The 16,601-nt window shown below is 56.3% G+C and overlaps 1 protein-coding gene across 1 annotated transcript; it reads left to right on the top strand.

Annotated features, from left to right (window-relative positions):
- Positions 1-720: 720 nt before the first annotated feature.
- Positions 721-16,579, top strand: SLC4A1 (solute carrier family 4 member 1 (Diego blood group)). The gene is made up of 20 exons (XM_055397610.2): positions 721-794; positions 5,372-5,454; positions 5,568-5,685; positions 6,642-6,706; positions 7,563-7,743; positions 7,836-7,971; positions 8,400-8,523; positions 8,677-8,758; positions 8,929-9,125; positions 9,593-9,803; positions 10,013-10,219; positions 10,368-10,516; positions 10,631-10,825; positions 11,899-12,072; positions 12,507-12,596; positions 13,103-13,269; positions 13,759-14,012; positions 15,044-15,213; positions 15,306-15,482; positions 16,167-16,579. Exons 2-20 carry the CDS (start codon positions 5,440-5,442, stop codon positions 16,245-16,247), a joined length of 2,793 nt encoding a protein of 930 aa, XP_055253585.2. The 5' UTR covers positions 721-794; positions 5,372-5,439; the 3' UTR covers positions 16,248-16,579.
- The last annotated feature ends 22 nt before the right edge of the window (positions 16,580-16,601 follow it).

Genomic DNA, 16,601 nt, shown 5'->3' with positions numbered 1-16,601 from the left:
AGGAGCCAGTGTGCCCAGACATTGGGGCTTTGTGAGCTCAGAGCACCGTGTGGGGATGTTGTTTGTGTTGACCTGAGATTGTTTCAGGTTGACGGAGGGGCAACGTCTTAGTGTCCGGGTGCCAGTTCTTTAGAGCCAGTTGCGGTCTTGAGGAGAGGGTGGCTGGGTTGCCCTAGCCTGGGGCAAGAAGGGGAAGGGGCTGCTTGAGCTGGTTCCCCTGGGGATGGAGGGGTTGGCTACAGAGGAAGAGTGAGTGAGCCCCCGAGGGAGGCACCAGGACAGAGGGAGGGAAAAGCAAGCACCCGTGCAGCCTGGGGCCTGAGCAGAGGGGTCTGGCCAGACTGAGGATGGACAGAGGCAGGACAGGTGCATCCAGAGGTTGGGGCGGACCTGCCAGGAGGCTGGGTGCTCCAAGAACCCAGCCATCAAAGGCTAGTCCACGAAGGAAGACCCAGGAGAATCGTAGGGGCCAGGAGGGCCTTGGGAGGCCTCAGGGGCTGGCCAGTGGGGTTGGGTGGGGTGGGCCAGACTCACAGCTGTCCAGATGTAGGTGAGAGATAGCTCTGTTTACCAGGCACCCAGCGGGAGCGGGCCAGGGCGGGTGGAAGGGGCTCCCAGGGCCCGTGGGGCGGGCAGATTAGGAGGCGGGGGCATGAGTCAGGGGTTTGGGAGCTGCCCCCGGGGTGCAGGAGCCGGGACCTATTGCTGGCTGGAGCAGGTGTGAGCTCATCTGGGCGCAGAGGCCACTGGTGGCTGCAGGAGCTCGCCGAGGGACCCCCGAGGCTTGTGAGCAGGTGAGCAGGGCAGGGAGAGGCTGGGGTGGTCCTGAGGCACCTGTCCTGAAGGTTTCTGCAGGTGCCCAAACTGAATCTGGGCCCAAGTGGGCATGGGCGCTGGCCCGCCAAGGGGTGCCGGTGGCGGAGTGAGAATGTTACCATGTGTGTTGTTACCCCTCAGGGCATAGGCCCATTGGCACCTGCAGCCGGGAAGAGTGGGGCGGCAGGTATTAGGGGAAAAAAGGCTGGCACGTGGCAGCAGAGGTGTGTGAGTGTGTGTGTGGAGGGGCGAACCTGATTCCCCTCCAGCTGTGGGTCCTTGTCAGGCTCCTATTTTCCAGCCCCTTGAGTCACACAGGCTAGGGTCTCCCAGCCGCCCAGCCCCCTCTTTCCTCCATGTATGGGGATCCCCAAGCCACTCTGTCTCCTGCCTAGGAGGAAAATTGTCGGCTGACGCTGCTCATTTTGAAACATTTCCAGGGACTCTAGCCAAGGAGACCTGGTGCTGTCCCCATCTTCGGGGGCGCTGGGAGGGAAAGGAGGAGTCCCCTATCACCTGAAGGTCTCCAAACACAGGTTAATTCCATGGGAACTGAAGGAAAATCAGAAGGGAATGAAGACAGCAAGTCTGCCTTTCATCTCTAGGAGCAGAGCTAATGATAGCAAACATTCAAAGAGAGCTCTTAATGTGCCAGGCACTACTCTTTTTTTGTTTTAACTTTTTATTTTATATTGGGATATAGCTGATTAACAATATTGTGACAGTTTCAAGCAAACAGCAAAGGGACTCAGCCATAAATATACATGTATCCATTTTCCTCCAAGTTCCCTTCTCATCCAGGCTGGCCAGGCACTATTCTGAGTGCTTTATATGCATGAACTTTCTTAATGCTGCAACAGGTCTGTGGGGTAGATAGCATTATGGTGGTGGTTTAGTCGCTAGGTTGAGTCCTACTCTTGCGATCCCATGGACTGTAGGCCACCAGGCTCCTCTGTCCATGGGACTCCCCAGGCAATACTGGAGTGGGTTGCCATTTCCTTCTCCAGAGGATCTTCCCAACCCAGGAACTGAACCCGGGTCTCCTGCATTGCAGGCAGATTCTCTACCAACTGAGCTATGAGGTAGCATTATGATTACCCCCATTTTACAGATGAGAAAACTGAGGCACAGAGAGGTTGAGTTACTTGCCCAAGGTCACACAGTGAGTGGCAGGGCTGGGATTTGAACCCAAGCAGCCTGACTGCAGAACCCACACACTTAGTCACTAATATAAAACCAGCTAATAGATATTTTATCTTCTGGGAGGCAACTCAGCACCATGGTTAGAGTGGTAGCTGGAGCAAGATAGGCCAGGGTTTAATGCTGCCTCTGCTATCTACCTGCTAGAGAACCGGGGCAGGTAAGCCTCTCTGAACCTCAGCTTTCTCATCTGTAAAGTGTGGCTAATAACACTACCCACTTCACAGAGTGGTTTGCGGATCATCAGAGATAAGACAGCGCAGCTATGTATGGTGTCGGGGTGATTACACAAAGGCGGTGTCCTGTGCTTCCAGGGAGCCTTCCCTGTCATCTGGTCCCCCCCCCCAGTCTCTTCCAGCTGTGTTCCACTCCTGGGCCCCAGATACCCAGCTCCCCTTTATCTGCCTGGCCCTGGCTGGTGGGCCGGCCAGATGTTTGGTGTACTTCCAGACACAAGTCGGCCATTGGGGTCCAAGCTCTTATCAGTGTCCGCAGAGCAAGGCCTGCAGCTGGGGAGTGGCTGGGTCTGGGGCAGGCAGCAATCTGGGTCATGGGTGTACCCTCTAAGGCCCCAGAGGAGCTCAAAGCACCTACGTTCGCCCCTCTTCTCTCTCACTGAAGTCTCAGGACCCCAGCAGGAGGGCTTCCCATTGTACAGACGGGGTGACTGAGCCCTAGAAAGAGTCTGGGAGCTGCCAGTCAGTGGCAGAGAGGCAGCCTGGATGTTTCTGGGTGCTCTGGCTCTGGAGGGACCCTCTCCCCTCTCAGATGGGAAACTAAGACCACGGTGCCTGCCTGAGGAGGGCAGTGTTTAGCACCTCAGGGTCGACAAGGTGGAAGCAGCTCGAAGTCTGAGGCCCAGGTGGCAACAAGACCAGAGAAGGAAGAGAGAGGTTAAAGATGGGAGAAGAGGAAGGAGAAGGGGACAGGGCAGGACAGAAGAAGGAGAGAAAAAAGGTGCATGAGGACTTCCCTGATAATCCAGTGGCTAAGACTCCGTGCTCCCAGTGCAGGGGGCCCTGGTTTGATCCCTGGTCAGGGAATTAGAATTCACATGCTGCAACTAAGATCCAGGGCAGCCAAAAGAATATTTTTAAAATAATAATAATAAAACATAATTTAAAAAAAAAGGTTTTCTCTGCAATACCAGAGACTTCAAATGCCAAGTCCCCTGCAGTAGGGACACCCCATCCTCAGACTTTAGAATTCCCCACCATGGCCATCACTTGCCTTACAATGACCCCAACACAGGGACCCTTGCCTTCCTCAGTTTGGGTCAGGGGCTCACTCATGCCCCTTCTCTGTCTCTAAGGACTGCAGGACTATCCATTCCTCAGAAACAGAACTCTGTGTACAGTTCTTTCTGTATATACTCCCTGTCCTGTTCCCTTCCACAGTGCCCAGCCTTCTCTGGCATGCTCTTCTCTCTGTCTCTTGCCACTATTCCTAACACCTGGACTAGCCTTTCCCACCTCTCAGCCCTTCAAATCCCACCAGTGCTCTGGGGCAAGCGCCAGTGTCCCCTCCTTCAGGGACACTCTGCCCCCAACCCCATCAGCAAGTCCAACTCTCCCTCCTGCCACAAACAGCAGTCTGCTCACTGCTTGAGTTTGTTTGGGGCACGTGCTTTCTCCCGAACCTCTTCACCTGTCACATGTTCCTGGCTGGTCTCCCCAGCCAGGGCTGTGAGCTTCCGGAGAGCTGGACAGTATCTTGTTCATCTCAGTTTCCCAGGCTCTATGCCAGGCGTGGAGGGGCACAGTTGTCAATCTGACTCAAGTCCGTGTTGCTACAACACATTATGCAGCCTGCCGTGGGTGAAGAGGAGAAGGATGTCCCTCCACATCCAGTCTGGGCCATAGCAGGGCACCCCTGTGTTCCCTTGGGCTGGTCCTCACATTCCTGGGTTGGGTGTCCTTCCTTTCCACTAGAGACACAACTGAGAAAACGGAGATGCAGGATTCCATGGCCTCCTGGGCTCCTAGTCATCCAGGCTCCCCAGCCCCAGAGCCCCAAGCCTGCAAGGGGGAGCCATTCTTCCACTCTTTCAACATGCTTTTTAAAAAAATTTTTGTTATAGTTGCTTTACCACATTGCATTATTTTCTGATTTACAGCAAAGTGAATCAGTTATACATATACATATAGCCTCTCTCTTTTGAATTCCCATCCCATTTAGGTCACCTCAGAACATTGAGTAGAGTCCGCTGTGCTATACAATAGGTTCTCAGTAGTTATCTGTTTTATGCACAGTAATCAACACGTATTTATTGAGCGCCTACTACATGGCGAGCATTCTGCTAGGAGTGGTGGATCGGGTGGGGATTGAGACGTGCAGGATCTCAGTGCTCATGTGGCTTCCCTTTTAGAGGCATCCTCAGACCCTACATGGGCTTCCCTAGTGACTTAGATGGTAAAGAATTCACCTGCAATGCAGGATCTTCCTGAGTCAGGAAGATCCCCTGGAGAAGGGACTGACTACCCACTCCAGTCTTCTTGCCTAGAGAACTCTATGGACGGAGGAAACTGGTAGGCTACAGTCCATGGGGTAGCAAAGAGAATGACACGACTAAATGACTAATACTCACTCACTCAGACCATATATACACAAATGAATCAAGAAACCAGAAAATGACAGACTGGGTTAGTGATTGTTAGGTGGTCAGGAAGGGAATCTGAAGAGCTGGCGTGTGAGGTGTGGGAAGGGCTTAAGTCGGGGGAGGGACATCCAGGACATGGACAAAGCAGGTGCAAAGGCCCTGGGGGCAGGAAAGGGCTTGGGAAGCAGGCCAGTGGAATAGGTGTTGAGAGAGCAAGAGAGATGGAGTTCAAGATGGAGTAGCAGAGAGAAGCAAGGCCACATCATCCAGGGCCTGTGAGCCACTCTTAAGGATACCGCAGCCCTATGCCCAGCAGGAAGTAGCCATTTCTGGGAGAAGACGGTGTTTTGTGGAGACTCTCAGCTAAGCTCCCTGAAAGAGGGACAGGTCATCTCCTGAAGTTAGCTGATTCTTGGGGAGAGGCAGAAAAGGAAGTCAGGTGAGGACTGGTGGATGGAGGAAGGAGTTTATTTGAAGAACAATCCCCATCCTCCCAAACACCCTTAGGTTGATGCCAGCCAAGTTTCATCTTCCCTGTACTGTACTGTCTGCGGCCCCTGCACACCTGCCCTCACTCCTGCAAACCCAGCTTCTCCCCTCAACTCCCCACTTACACTTCTTTCCTCTGACCCCACCTTGTCTCCTAACACTCAGGATCCCACTTTGATCAAATACAGCCCCCTGGGGGTACGAAGGGGAGACCCCAGGTTGCCCCGTGCCTCACCCAGCCTGTGCCTTGCCCCCAATCCACCACAGGAACTCTGAGCGTGGGTTATGCTGGGGGCTCAGATCACCGCAGATAATTGAACAACCAGGACAGCACCATGGGGGATCCAGAGGTGAGTCTTTGGTGGAGTCTGCAGGGCTCCTACCTGGGGGCTCTGGGAACCCAGCCCTGGACTCCCACCTTCAGAGCCCTCCGCAGCCCAGCCCTGATGGCAGCTTCTCACAGGAGTATGAAGATAAACTGGGGGAGATTCTAGAGCAAGAGGAATATGAAGACCATGAATCCGTCAGAATCCCAATGGAAGAGGCAGAAGGTGACACAATTCAGGAGGAAGAGGCAGAAGGTGAGTCCATCTCCTGCTCTCCTGTTGGGATGAGCTGCTGAACCCCCTCATTGACAGGTGGGGTGTTTGTCTTTGCCTTCTTCCCCCTCTCCACCGGCCCAGCCCCAGGGCCAGTTCTCCCACAATCCTGGCTGATTGAAGGATAAATAGAGTTTTGTTTGAAATGATCACAGGAGGTGACTAGGGGCGGTGGGGGGGCAGGACCAGTCACCCATTACTGTGCCCCATAGATTTGTGAGTAGGCAGTCAGCCCTGTCTGGAACGAGGACATGAGCCCCCATGCCATTTGTGCCCATCCAGCTTCCAGGCCAGGTGCTGGGCCTGTTCTGAGAATATTGTTCTGTTTGGAAGTCAAGAAGACCTGAGAAATGGGGGGCTGCAGGGACCCTCAGGGCAGAGAGACATGAGGAAACCTTCCTGGGCTTGTCCAAGGTCTTGGTTGGGGAGCCCTGGGAGGGGACCTGTTTACTGTCAACTGGACTTAAGTGCTGGCAATTGATAAAGGAGATAAGAGGCCCCTCTGGGAAATGAAGGCTAGGGGGTGTGGGGGCCAATATAAGGGCAGCCCCCACCCTGGCTCCAAGAGCTCCGCTTGGAGGTGGTGAGAAGCTGATGGGCCAGTGAGATTGTTGAGGCAGGTAGGAAAAAAGAAGGGAATCTGGTCCCAGAAGGTAGCAGGAGAGGGAAGAGAATTGCTGTTTAGGACTCCCCAATCCCCTTGGAGGTGACCCTCCTGTCAGCACGGGGCATGAGCCCCAGAGGTCCTCCACAGGGCTCAGATGGCAAGTGACAGCGCCAGTCTGGGCCAGGAACAAGCGTGGGGCAGGGTCCCAGCCAGGGGCAATGAGAAGGAGAGAGGTGTCATCCTGTGTGGTCTCCTCATCTCGTGGGGATGGGGCAGGAGGGTCTTAGGGGGATTGTCTGGGGGCATCGCTAACTGGCTTTGGGGTTTTCAGCTCAGGTCACCCAGCTGACAGACACAGACTACCACACCACATCGCAACACCCAGAAACACACAAGGTGAGCACCCCAGCCTCCCCCAACCTTCTTTCCTATGCTGCCCTTGGGACCCATCATTCTACCAGGGGAGGGGAGGAACGGAGGGAGAGCTACAGCTTTGGGATGGGGAGACTCCACAAACAGAGAAGGAACGGGCATCCTGGGAAATAGGTAGAAGAGGTCTCTCCCAGTGAGCGGGGAGACCTGGGCCTCCTTGCACTCATGCGGAGCTCCCTGGACAGAGGTAAACTGACCGCTGGAGGTCTGAGCCCCCAGGTCCACTGGGCCGGGCTGGGCTGTCAGATGCCTCCTGGAGAAGCACAGAATTACATGCATGCTCTCCTCAACCCAGATTTCCCTCCCCAGGTCCCCCCACGTCATTGCTGGTCACCAGACTGTGTAGCCAGTTAGGAAATTGGGTCTGCCCTCAGCTAGGCCCCTGAGAGTGGGCCCCTGGCCTCATGGAAACCCAAGGGCACGCCGAGCCCACGTAGAAATCTTAGAGGCAAGAGAGGAACCCAGTGACTCCCAAGGCTTTCCTCTCCTCTCCCGTGCCCACTCTAGCACCCCTTTTGAGTATCTTCAAATGCCTCTGAAATGGGGGGCAGGGCCTGGTCAGGAAGTTGGGGAACAGAGGCAGAGGTGGGGGACCCTCAAGCATCTCCCCACGTGTCACATCTCGCTCTGCACCCCCAGGTTGGAGCCCCTGACGGTCCCCTCTGAGCTCAGGCTCTGTCCTGAGTGGCCCAGGACCCCGGGCCTCTGACAGACACCCCTCAGGGCCTGCCAAGCGCCCACCGTGCCCTGGCCTTCCAGTCCCACCCCCCATAGCCCCGCGTTGGGCCTGAGGGACTAATTCAAGCCTGTGGGGCCGCAGGTGTGCGTGGAACTGCGGGAACTGGTGATGGATGAAAAGAACCAAGAGATCCAATGGATGGAAACTGCACGCTGGGTGGGGCTGGAGGAGAACCTAGGCAAAGATGGGATCTGGGGCCGCCCCCACCTGCCTTACCTCAACTTCTGGAGCCTCTTGGAGCTGCAGAAAGCCTTCACCAAGGGTGGGTGACCCCTCTGCAGCCCTGCATGCAAAGCCTGCTGGGGGGAGGGGGCGGGGGCAGGGCCAGCCACCTCACCCCTCTACTGCCTGCAGGTACTGTCCTTCTGGATCTGCCGGGGAAATCCCTGGCTGAAGTGGCCAAGCAGCTACTGGACAGGCTTCTCTTCGAGGGGCAGATCCAGCCAGACGACCAAGACAATCTGCTCCGGATCCTGCTGCTGAAACACAGGTGCCCCTGCCTGCTGGGCCCTGGACCCCATGCCCAGAGGGCCTACCTCCCCAGCCCGCCTGCCCCAAGCTCTCCCCGGGAGCCCCTCCCCACCAGGCTGGGTCCCACTCTTCTTGCACCATGGCTTCTGCCTCCGACACCATTCAGGCGGGGACCATGTCTCCATGCTCAGTTTTGGGGACCACCGGTCCCCAGGAGGACAGACTCTCAAAGTCCCTCCCTCTATCCATTCTTCTGGCTCATTCAGTCTGGACCTAGCCAGTCCAGACTGAGGCCACCCGCTCACACCACAACATCCTTCGGAGGAGGCCGATTCTCCTTCCACCCCTGGGCCTCTCTCGTCTGCCACTGGCGAGTCCCAGTCTCCACTCTGCTAACAGCCCGGCCTGAGCAGCCGACTCAGCCTGTGTCCACTGTGTGTCCCGCAGCCACGCCAGCGACATGGAGGCCCTGGGGGGTGTGAAGCCTGTGGTCGTGACACATTCTGGGGACACTTTGGAGCCTCTGCTCCCGCAGCATCCGTCACTGGAGACAGAGCTCTTCTGTGAACAGGTGAGGCTGTGCCGAGGCCGTGTGAGGACAGCCAGAAGGCCCTCAACCTGAACGTGGTTCTAAATGAGAGTGGGTGGGGGAAAGGGGGTGGGACACTCGGGTGTCCAGGGTCCGCAGTGGCCGAGGACTCCCCTCACCACCTCCTCCCAACAGGGAGAGGGTAGCACGGGAGGGCACGCATCTGAAATTCTGGGAAAGAGTCCCCAGGACTGGGAGGCTACCCTGGTATTAGTGGGTAAGTGGCCAGTGGGCTCCGTCCCTTATCCCTGCATACTCCCTGCTTCTGCCTTCTGCCCTGGCACTGCCCCTCCGTAAGCCTGGACCCTACCAGCACTGCTTGCACCCTGCCCCCGTGCCCCCCACCTCCCCCACGGGCCTCAGCACCTCACTTTGTCCACCCACCAGGCCGTGCCTGCTTCCTGAAGCGGCCGGTGCTGGGCTTTGTGAGGCTAAAGGAGCCGATGGAGCCGGAGCCAAAGCCAGAGGGGTCGGAGGAGCCGGCCGTGCCTGTGCGCTTCCTCATTGTGTTGCTGGGACCCGAGGGCCCCAACATCGACTACACCCAGCTGGGCCGAGCTGCCGCCACCCTCATGTCGGAGAGGGTGAGGAGGGGCCGGCAAGGATCAGGGGGGCCGGGGACCCTGGGTGGCAGGGGAGGCCCGGCTTACTTTAGCGTCACTAGTTTGGCCCGTTCAGTTGGATCTGTCCTGTCTGCCCAGGGGGGTCCAGGCCTGTGTTCTGGCCTAGCCTTGCCTGATCAGGCCTGGTTTAGTCTGGCCCCCTCTGTCTTGGTTCTGCCTGGTTAGGTCTGGCCTGGTCTGCTCTCGTTCCATCTGGTCAGCTACAAGCCACTTGGTTCACTTTAGTTCTTTCTGCTTTCCCCACTCAGGGCCCTGTCTGCCTTTTCTCAGTAGAGAGTGGATGCGTGGAGGAACAGGGCAGGAAAAGCAGATTCTAGCTGGCAGAAGCTGGGTGAAAGGATTCTGATCCCCAGAGGCCTTGGCTGTGGACTCCTGGGTCTTTTTATCCAGCAGGTCTTAGTGGCTCTGACCTTCTCTCCTGCTCCCAGGTGTTCTGGAATGAAGCATACCTGGCCCAGAGCAAGGAGACGCTGGTCCAGTCCCTGGAGGGCTTTCTTGACTGCAGTCTGGTGCTGCCTCCCTTGGATGCCCCCTCTGAGAAGGCCCTGCTCAGTCTGGTGCCTGTGCAGAAAGAGCTGCTGAGAAGACGCTACCTGCCCAGCCCTGCCAAGCCCGACCCCAGTATCTTCAAGGACCTAGGTACATGCCCTGCCCTGCCCAGCCCAAGTTTTTTTGAGCCCCCAGACCCCCAGCACGTCCCTGTGAGCCCCTGGCTCCCCTCTCTCTGTCCTCATCCCTCCCAGCCTCCCGGATGACCCCATTCCCATCAGGCATCTCCTCCTCGATCCCCCTCTCCCCTCGCCTCCCCCTTCAGTCCTCTGTGACCATGGTCCTGCCCTCCACTACAGACGTGAAGAAAGGTCCAGGGGACACCCCAGAAGACCCTCTGCAACGGACAGGCAGGCTCTTCGGGGGACTGGTGCGTGACATCCGGCGCCGCTACCCCCACTACCTGAGTGACATCACAGATGCCTTGAGCCCGCAGGTCCTGTCTGCCATCATCTTCATCTACTTTGCCGCCCTGACCCCTGCCATCACCTTCGGCGGCCTCCTGGGTCAGTGTCTCCATGTGTCCCACTAACCCTCACCTCTGACCCTCTGGCCTACGTATCAGCCCCGATTTTGCCCCGGCCTGACACTCTGGACCCCTACGTCAGCTAACCCGTGAAATGATCTTGACCTTGACCACACCTCCACCCACAGGAGACAAGACCCAGAACATGATGGGGGTGTCGGAATTGCTCCTCTCCACTGCATTGCAGGGCATCCTCTTCTCCCTGCTGGGGGCTCAGCCCCTGCTCGTGTTGGGCTTCTCGGGACCCCTGCTTGTGTTTGAGGAAGCCTTCTACGCGGTAACTCTATTCTGGCCCCACTGTGACCCTGTAACTGGCCCCTGGCCCCACCTGCTTAATGCATGGTGCCTGGGCCCATGTATCTGACGCCGGCTCCCTCTGACCACCCTACAGTTCTGCCAGACTAACAACCTGGAGTACATTGTGGGCCGTGTGTGGATTGGCTTCTGGCTCATCCTGCTGGTGGTGCTGGTGGTGGCCTTCGAGGGCAGCTTTCTGGTCCGCTTCATCTCCCGCTACACCCAGGAGATTTTCTCCTTCCTCATCTCCCTCATCTTCATCTATGAGACATTCTACAAGCTGGTCACGGTGAGGGCTGCAGGAGTGTTAGAGACGTGTGTGTCCGTGTGTGTGTGACTGTGGGTGCCATTGCACTAGTGTCTGTTTGGCATTTATGTGGCCATGTTTTCACGGAATGTGACTGTGACCACACACATGTTGATAACAGCTGTCTGTGGGCTGGTATTCTCAGCATGACTGTCCTTGAGAGGGCCCTTCTGTGTGCAAAGGCCCATGTGTATAATCACATACAGTGACTAATGGGCTACCCTGGTGGCTCATATGATAAAGAACTTGCCTGCAATGCAGGAGACCCAGGTTTGATTCCTGGGTTGGGAAGACTCCCCTGGAGAAGGGAATGGCAACCCACTCCAGTATTCTTACCTAGAGAATTCCATGGACAGAGGAGCCTGGTGGGTTATAGTCCATGGGGTCACAAAGAGTTGGCCGTGACTTAGCACTTTCACTTTCATGTCTGTGAGACTGAATGTGGGAACGAGTAGGCATGGCATGGTAGCAGCGGTCCTGGAGGCTCTGAAGCCCCACCCCGCCACTCCCTCTCCTGCTATTGCCCTTAAGAATCACAGGGCCTGCAGAGCTTGTGCCCCACCTCCTCAGCTCTGTCACCTTAAACTATGCCTACGTCTGGGTCTGCATCTTAGATGGAGGAAGAGTGAATACTGTATGTCTCCCCCTGATTCTGCTGGTTGATGGGTATTTCTGTTTTCAAGTCTTTGGAGTCCAAGTCTTTTTAGAAACTTCCTTGGCACTTGTTTCCTGCCCTCCAGCCTTCTCATGGCTCCCAGGCCCTGCATGCATGTACACACACACACACACACAGACTCATTTCCTCCATGGTCTGCCCCACCCAAGCCTCGCTTGGTCCTCAGTCCTGAAAACCAAGCTGTGGAATCCTATTGCCTCTCTGTTTCCATGGCAGTTGAGGAATAAGATAGGTAGATGGATAATGGATTGGCGAATGGATGCTGAGTAGAGAGATAAATGGTGAATACAGAGATGCACGGATGGATGATGGATAGATAAATGATGGTTGGAGGATGGATGGATGGGAAGGAACAGGATGCCTTGGTTTTCTGCTGCAGATCTTCCAGGAACATCCACTGCAGAAGAACTATATCCACGATGTGGTGACAACACCCAAACCTCAGGCTGCCCTGCCCAACACAGCCCTCCTCTCTCTTGTACTCATGGCTGGCACCTTCTTCCTCGCCATGATGCTGCGCAAGTTCAAGAACAGCTCCTACTTCCCTGGCAGGGTCAGCACACCCTCCCCACCTGTCCTTGCCTTTACTGCCCCATCCAGCTGCAAGGCCCTCAACCTCAGCTTTCCCAGTGCCATCACTTCCCCTTCTTACCCTAGACTCCAAGCTCCGCTGGCCCCCTCCTCACTTAGGATTTTACCCTTGAGACAATCCCTTTCTCAGCACATCCAGGCTGAGGGCCCAAGTGGGGAGCCAAGGATAGTTCTTTGAAGTGGGTGGAGAAGCTGTGGGGCCAGGGTACGGCTGGGCCAGGGGGACAAGAACGGAGGCAGGTATGTAGAGGCGCAGGACAGGTCATTAGATGTTGATGGACCCCCTGAGAAGAGAGGGCACCTCCTGGTGAAGATGGGACAGGAATGGGGCCGCGTGGAAGGTGGGAGATGGGACGCCACTGGGCACTGACCACTGGCCCCTCCACCTGCCCTCAGCTGCGACGGATCATTGGGGACTTCGGGGTTCCTATCTCTATCCTGATCATGGTCGTGGTGGATGCCCTCGTGCACGACACCTACACCCAGGTGACCCTCTCTCCCCGCCCCACTACCTTATTTCATTCCCCCAGCATGCCCCCTCCCCCAAACCGCCTTCCCACGCCTGAAGTCAGCTAGAACTACCCCTCCCCCATCCCTGCCTCCCCTGGGAGTCCCGTGTTCTTCCCACAGCCCCTCAGGACCCCTCTGGCTGCAGCAAGGGCCTGGGTCAGGTGGCCTCCTTTTACTCCTTAATCCAGGGCGATAGGAAAGAATCTGCTTTGGAGCCCAGGCTGTCCTGAGTATGAATCTCAGTTTTGCCACCAAATGGCTGTGCGATGTAGAACCAGCTGCATAACTTCTCTGATCCTGTTTCCTCATCCATAAAGTAGGGAATGAGAAAATGTATGTAAAGGGCCTAGTGCAGTTATTGAGTACAAAGTAGATGCTCAATATAAGTAAGTTCCCAAGTGCCCAAGACCCTGGCTCTTTTGGCCCCACCTTTCCCCATCCTCCTGCCCCCAAGTGTTCTCATCAGCATTCTCCTCCCACAGAAACTCAATGTACCTGAAGGCCTCACTGTATCTAACCCGAATGAGCGAGACTGGTTTATCCACCCACTAGGCAAAAGGGTCGATTTTCCCATCTGGATGATGTTTGCCTCTGCCCTGCCTGCCCTGCTGGTCTTTATTCTCATCTTCCTTGAGTCCCAGATCACCACGTAAGAGCCAGGGTGGGATGGGGCCTGGGAGGGTCCAAGGCAGAGAAAGGGAAGCTCCAAGCAGGCAAGGGACTAAGCGCTCAATGGAATGATGGGCGGGCAGGGGCAGGTCCAGATTTTGTGGGATCTGACATGACATTATTTGAGGGGTGCTTTTTAAGAAAAAGAATATAAAATGAAAACTGTAAAATTAGGTGCTAGATCTTGGAAAGAGCCTTTACGGGTGAGGTTCTCTGAAGTGTATCCTTCTTCAGTTTCCGAGTAGAACTGCTGGTGGGTGTTCTAGGCGATTATGAACACATTTCTGCTCTTAGAGTCTCTCCTGTCAAGATGGGGTGGGGGTTGAGGGGCGGATCATGGAACTCCAAGGGAAAAGGGCAAAGAAGGACAAACTAAAGTAGAGGGACCCAAGTCTGGGAAAGAAAAGAGGGCTGAAGGGGGGTTGGGGTGAGGAGAGCCCTGCTTACTCTTGACCTTCCACACCCCCAGGCTGATCATCAGCAAACCGGAGCGCAAGATGGTCAAGGGCTCTGGCTTCCACCTGGACCTGCTTCTGATCATGGGCATGGGTGGGGTGGCCGCCATCTTTGGGATGCCCTGGCTCAGCGCCACCACTGTGCGCTCTATCACCCACGCTAATGCCCTCACTGTCATGAGCAAGGACAGCACTCCAGGGGCTGCATCCCAGATTCAGGGAGTCAAGGAACAGCGGATCAGTGGACTTCTGGTTGCTGTGCTCGTGGGTGAGTGAAGACTGGCCACACTCTCCAAACTTTCCACCACCCGCTGGCTCTGCCCTTAGCATCCAGTGTCCCTTCAGCCCTGGCCCTACAGCCAGGTCTCCCCAAACACCCACTGCCCACATCTTTCTAGAGTCAATTATTCACATGAGCGAATTCTGGAGGAAATACCCCAGGCACTGAGATGCATCTGTGCAGGGCACGTGGGGGGACCACTTGCTGGAACCTTCTCTAGACAAGACCCTGTAGTCAGAGCTTTTCCAACAGTTCAGTGAACTGTGATTCCAGCCCTGACTGGCTTCCGACTAGGCATCCCATCTCATCTCTGGGCCTCAAGTTTCTCTGTCTGCACCATGAGAGGGTTCATTAGATGCCCGAGGTCTCCTCAGCTCAGCCCCTCTGTGACTGATACAAAGAGCAGGGCTCCTGGAGCAGGGTACGGGTGAGGTGAAGACAGAGCGTCAGGGATCTGAGTTCTGGAGCAGCCCAGAGTCCAGTGGGCTCCGTGTGTGGGCAGCGCCACGGTCACTGTTGGAGAGGCCAGGGAGGCTTCCTGAAGGAGGTGAAGTTGATGTTAGCTGGAGGAGAGCTGGGACTTGGGTAGGTGGAGGGTGATGGAGGCATTCTGGACTGGGGTAAGAGGAAAGGCAGGCTTCTCTGACCTCTGTGACTCCCTCGATTAAAGGAGTAGGCTGGGACATCAGGCAGGCGGAGTTTGACTCCCTGCTCTGCACTTACTAGCTGTGTAGCCTTAGGTAAGTTGCTTCCCCTCTCTGCGTCTGTTTGCTCCCCTGTAAAATGGGGATAACATCTATCAAGCGGATCCAGGGAGTTCCCTGCCATCTAGTGATTAGGACTTGGCACTCTCATGGCTGTGGGCTCGGGCTCAAGTCCCTGGTAGAGGAACTGGGATCTCCCAAGCCATGTGGCATGGCCAAAAAAAAAAAAGTTCCATATAGTCATTTTGTTCTCCAGTCCCTGCTGATGCCGATCCTTGATCCTTGGAGCCTAAGAGTGAATGGTTCTCCCCGCAGGCCTGTCCATCCTCATGGGGCCCATCCTCCGCCACATCCCCCTGGCGGTGCTCTTCGGCATCTTCCTCTACATGGGGGTCACATCCCTCAGCGGCATCCAGTTGTTTGACCGCATCTTGCTTTTGTTGAAGCCGCGCAAGTACTACCCAGATGTGCCCTATGCCATGAGGGTACGTGGCCGTCTCGGATACCCAGGATGGGGTGGGGTGGGGGATCTGGATGCCCAAGCTGGGCAGGTGATGACCCCAGCCTCTGCTCGCAGGTGAAAACCTGGCGCATGCACATGTTCACGATCATCCAGATTGTCTGCCTGGTGATACTGTGGGCAGTGAGGAGCATCAAACAAATCTCGCTGGCCCTCCCCTTCATACTCATCCTCACGGTGCCCCTACGCCGCTTCCTGCTACCACTCATCTTCCAGGACATGGAGCTCAACTTTGTGAGTCTCTGCTCCCACCCCATTCCCCTCACCCATTTCCTCTGACCAAAGGGCACAACTCCAGGGCAGGGGTCAGAGAGGGGTCATCAGTGGCGCTGGGAGAATGTGGGAGGGGGAAGGGTCTGGGAACTAAGGAAGGCAGAAGAGTGCCGTGATCAAGGTCTGGGTATCCTGCCTGCCTCTTCATCCCAGCCCTGCCATGTCCTGGTGGGTGACGTGGAGCAAGTGGCCTCGATGCTCTGTACCTCAGGCATCCTCCCTTGGAAAGAGAGAAACAGTGACAGGGCTGGTGAGAGGGCTAAGAGCCTCGCGGGATACGTTGCTTGTGGGTTGTCCTGACCACTGAGCGGCTAGCCCTTGGTCTTCCAAACCATCTGGACAGTCATTCCTCCAACAGAATGCTTCCATGACGTGACCCAGGTCACTGCGGCACTGCCCACATGAAGGGGTCTCCTGCTTGCCTTCTGGAGGCCCTCCCCCACCAGGGACCAGATTCCCGGGCGTTCCTAACCCTGAGGAAACCCCTCATCTAGACATCCCTAGGGGATGAAAGGATAGGATGGGAGACTTGACCCAGGTTCAGAGAGAGACAGGCTCTGCTGACTCCAGAAGTGCCTCCGTGCAGTGGGGAGGGCTCTCGGGGACCCTCAGCCGCTAACCCTCTGTCCTTCCTTCTTCCCACAGCTGGATGCTGACGATGTCAAACCGAACTTAGATGAGCAGAATGGTCAGGATGAATATGATGAGGTGGCCATGCCTGTGTGAGGAGAGAGCCCGGGCCCCAGAGCCCCCTCCACCATTCCACTTCCCCATTCACCCAAGAAAAGCAGAAGTTCCTGGGCACCCCATGGACTCCCAGGTGCCCACTGGGCAGCAGTCAAGGTCCTGGGGACATGGGTGGGGGAAGGAAGGGGTGTCTAGGAAGCTTTGCATGAAAGGTGGACTGGTTTTTCTGGATGGAAACGACCAGTGGGGCCCAAAGTAGAGGATTTGCTGTGCAGCCCCTCCTGGGCCACACTGCTACCTGAGGGTCCCGGCCTGGAAGACTGAAATCTAAGTCCTACCTCCTCAAGGCACAGACAGGGGCAATAACAAGGTAGGAGTTTGTAGGGGGGTGGG

Source organism: Moschus berezovskii, chromosome 20 (assembly GCF_049115385.1).
Source record: "Moschus berezovskii isolate FMDL1 chromosome 20, NW_MosBer_1.0, whole genome shotgun sequence".
In the NCBI taxonomy this organism is placed as follows: Eukaryota; Metazoa; Chordata; class Mammalia; order Artiodactyla; family Moschidae; genus Moschus; species Moschus berezovskii.
This window is presented reverse-complemented; position numbering and strand designations above follow the sequence as displayed.

Bases quoted from the DNA above. Each gene is read 5' to 3' on its own strand.
- SLC4A1 (XM_055397610.2), top strand. The intron at 7,744-7,835 runs GTGGGTGACCCC...TACTGCCTGCAG, and splicing joins GCAGAAAGCCTTCACCAAGG to GTACTGTCCTTCTGGATCTG. The intron at 15,483-16,166 runs GTGAGTCTCTGC...TTCTTCCCACAG, and splicing joins AGGACATGGAGCTCAACTTT to CTGGATGCTGACGATGTCAA.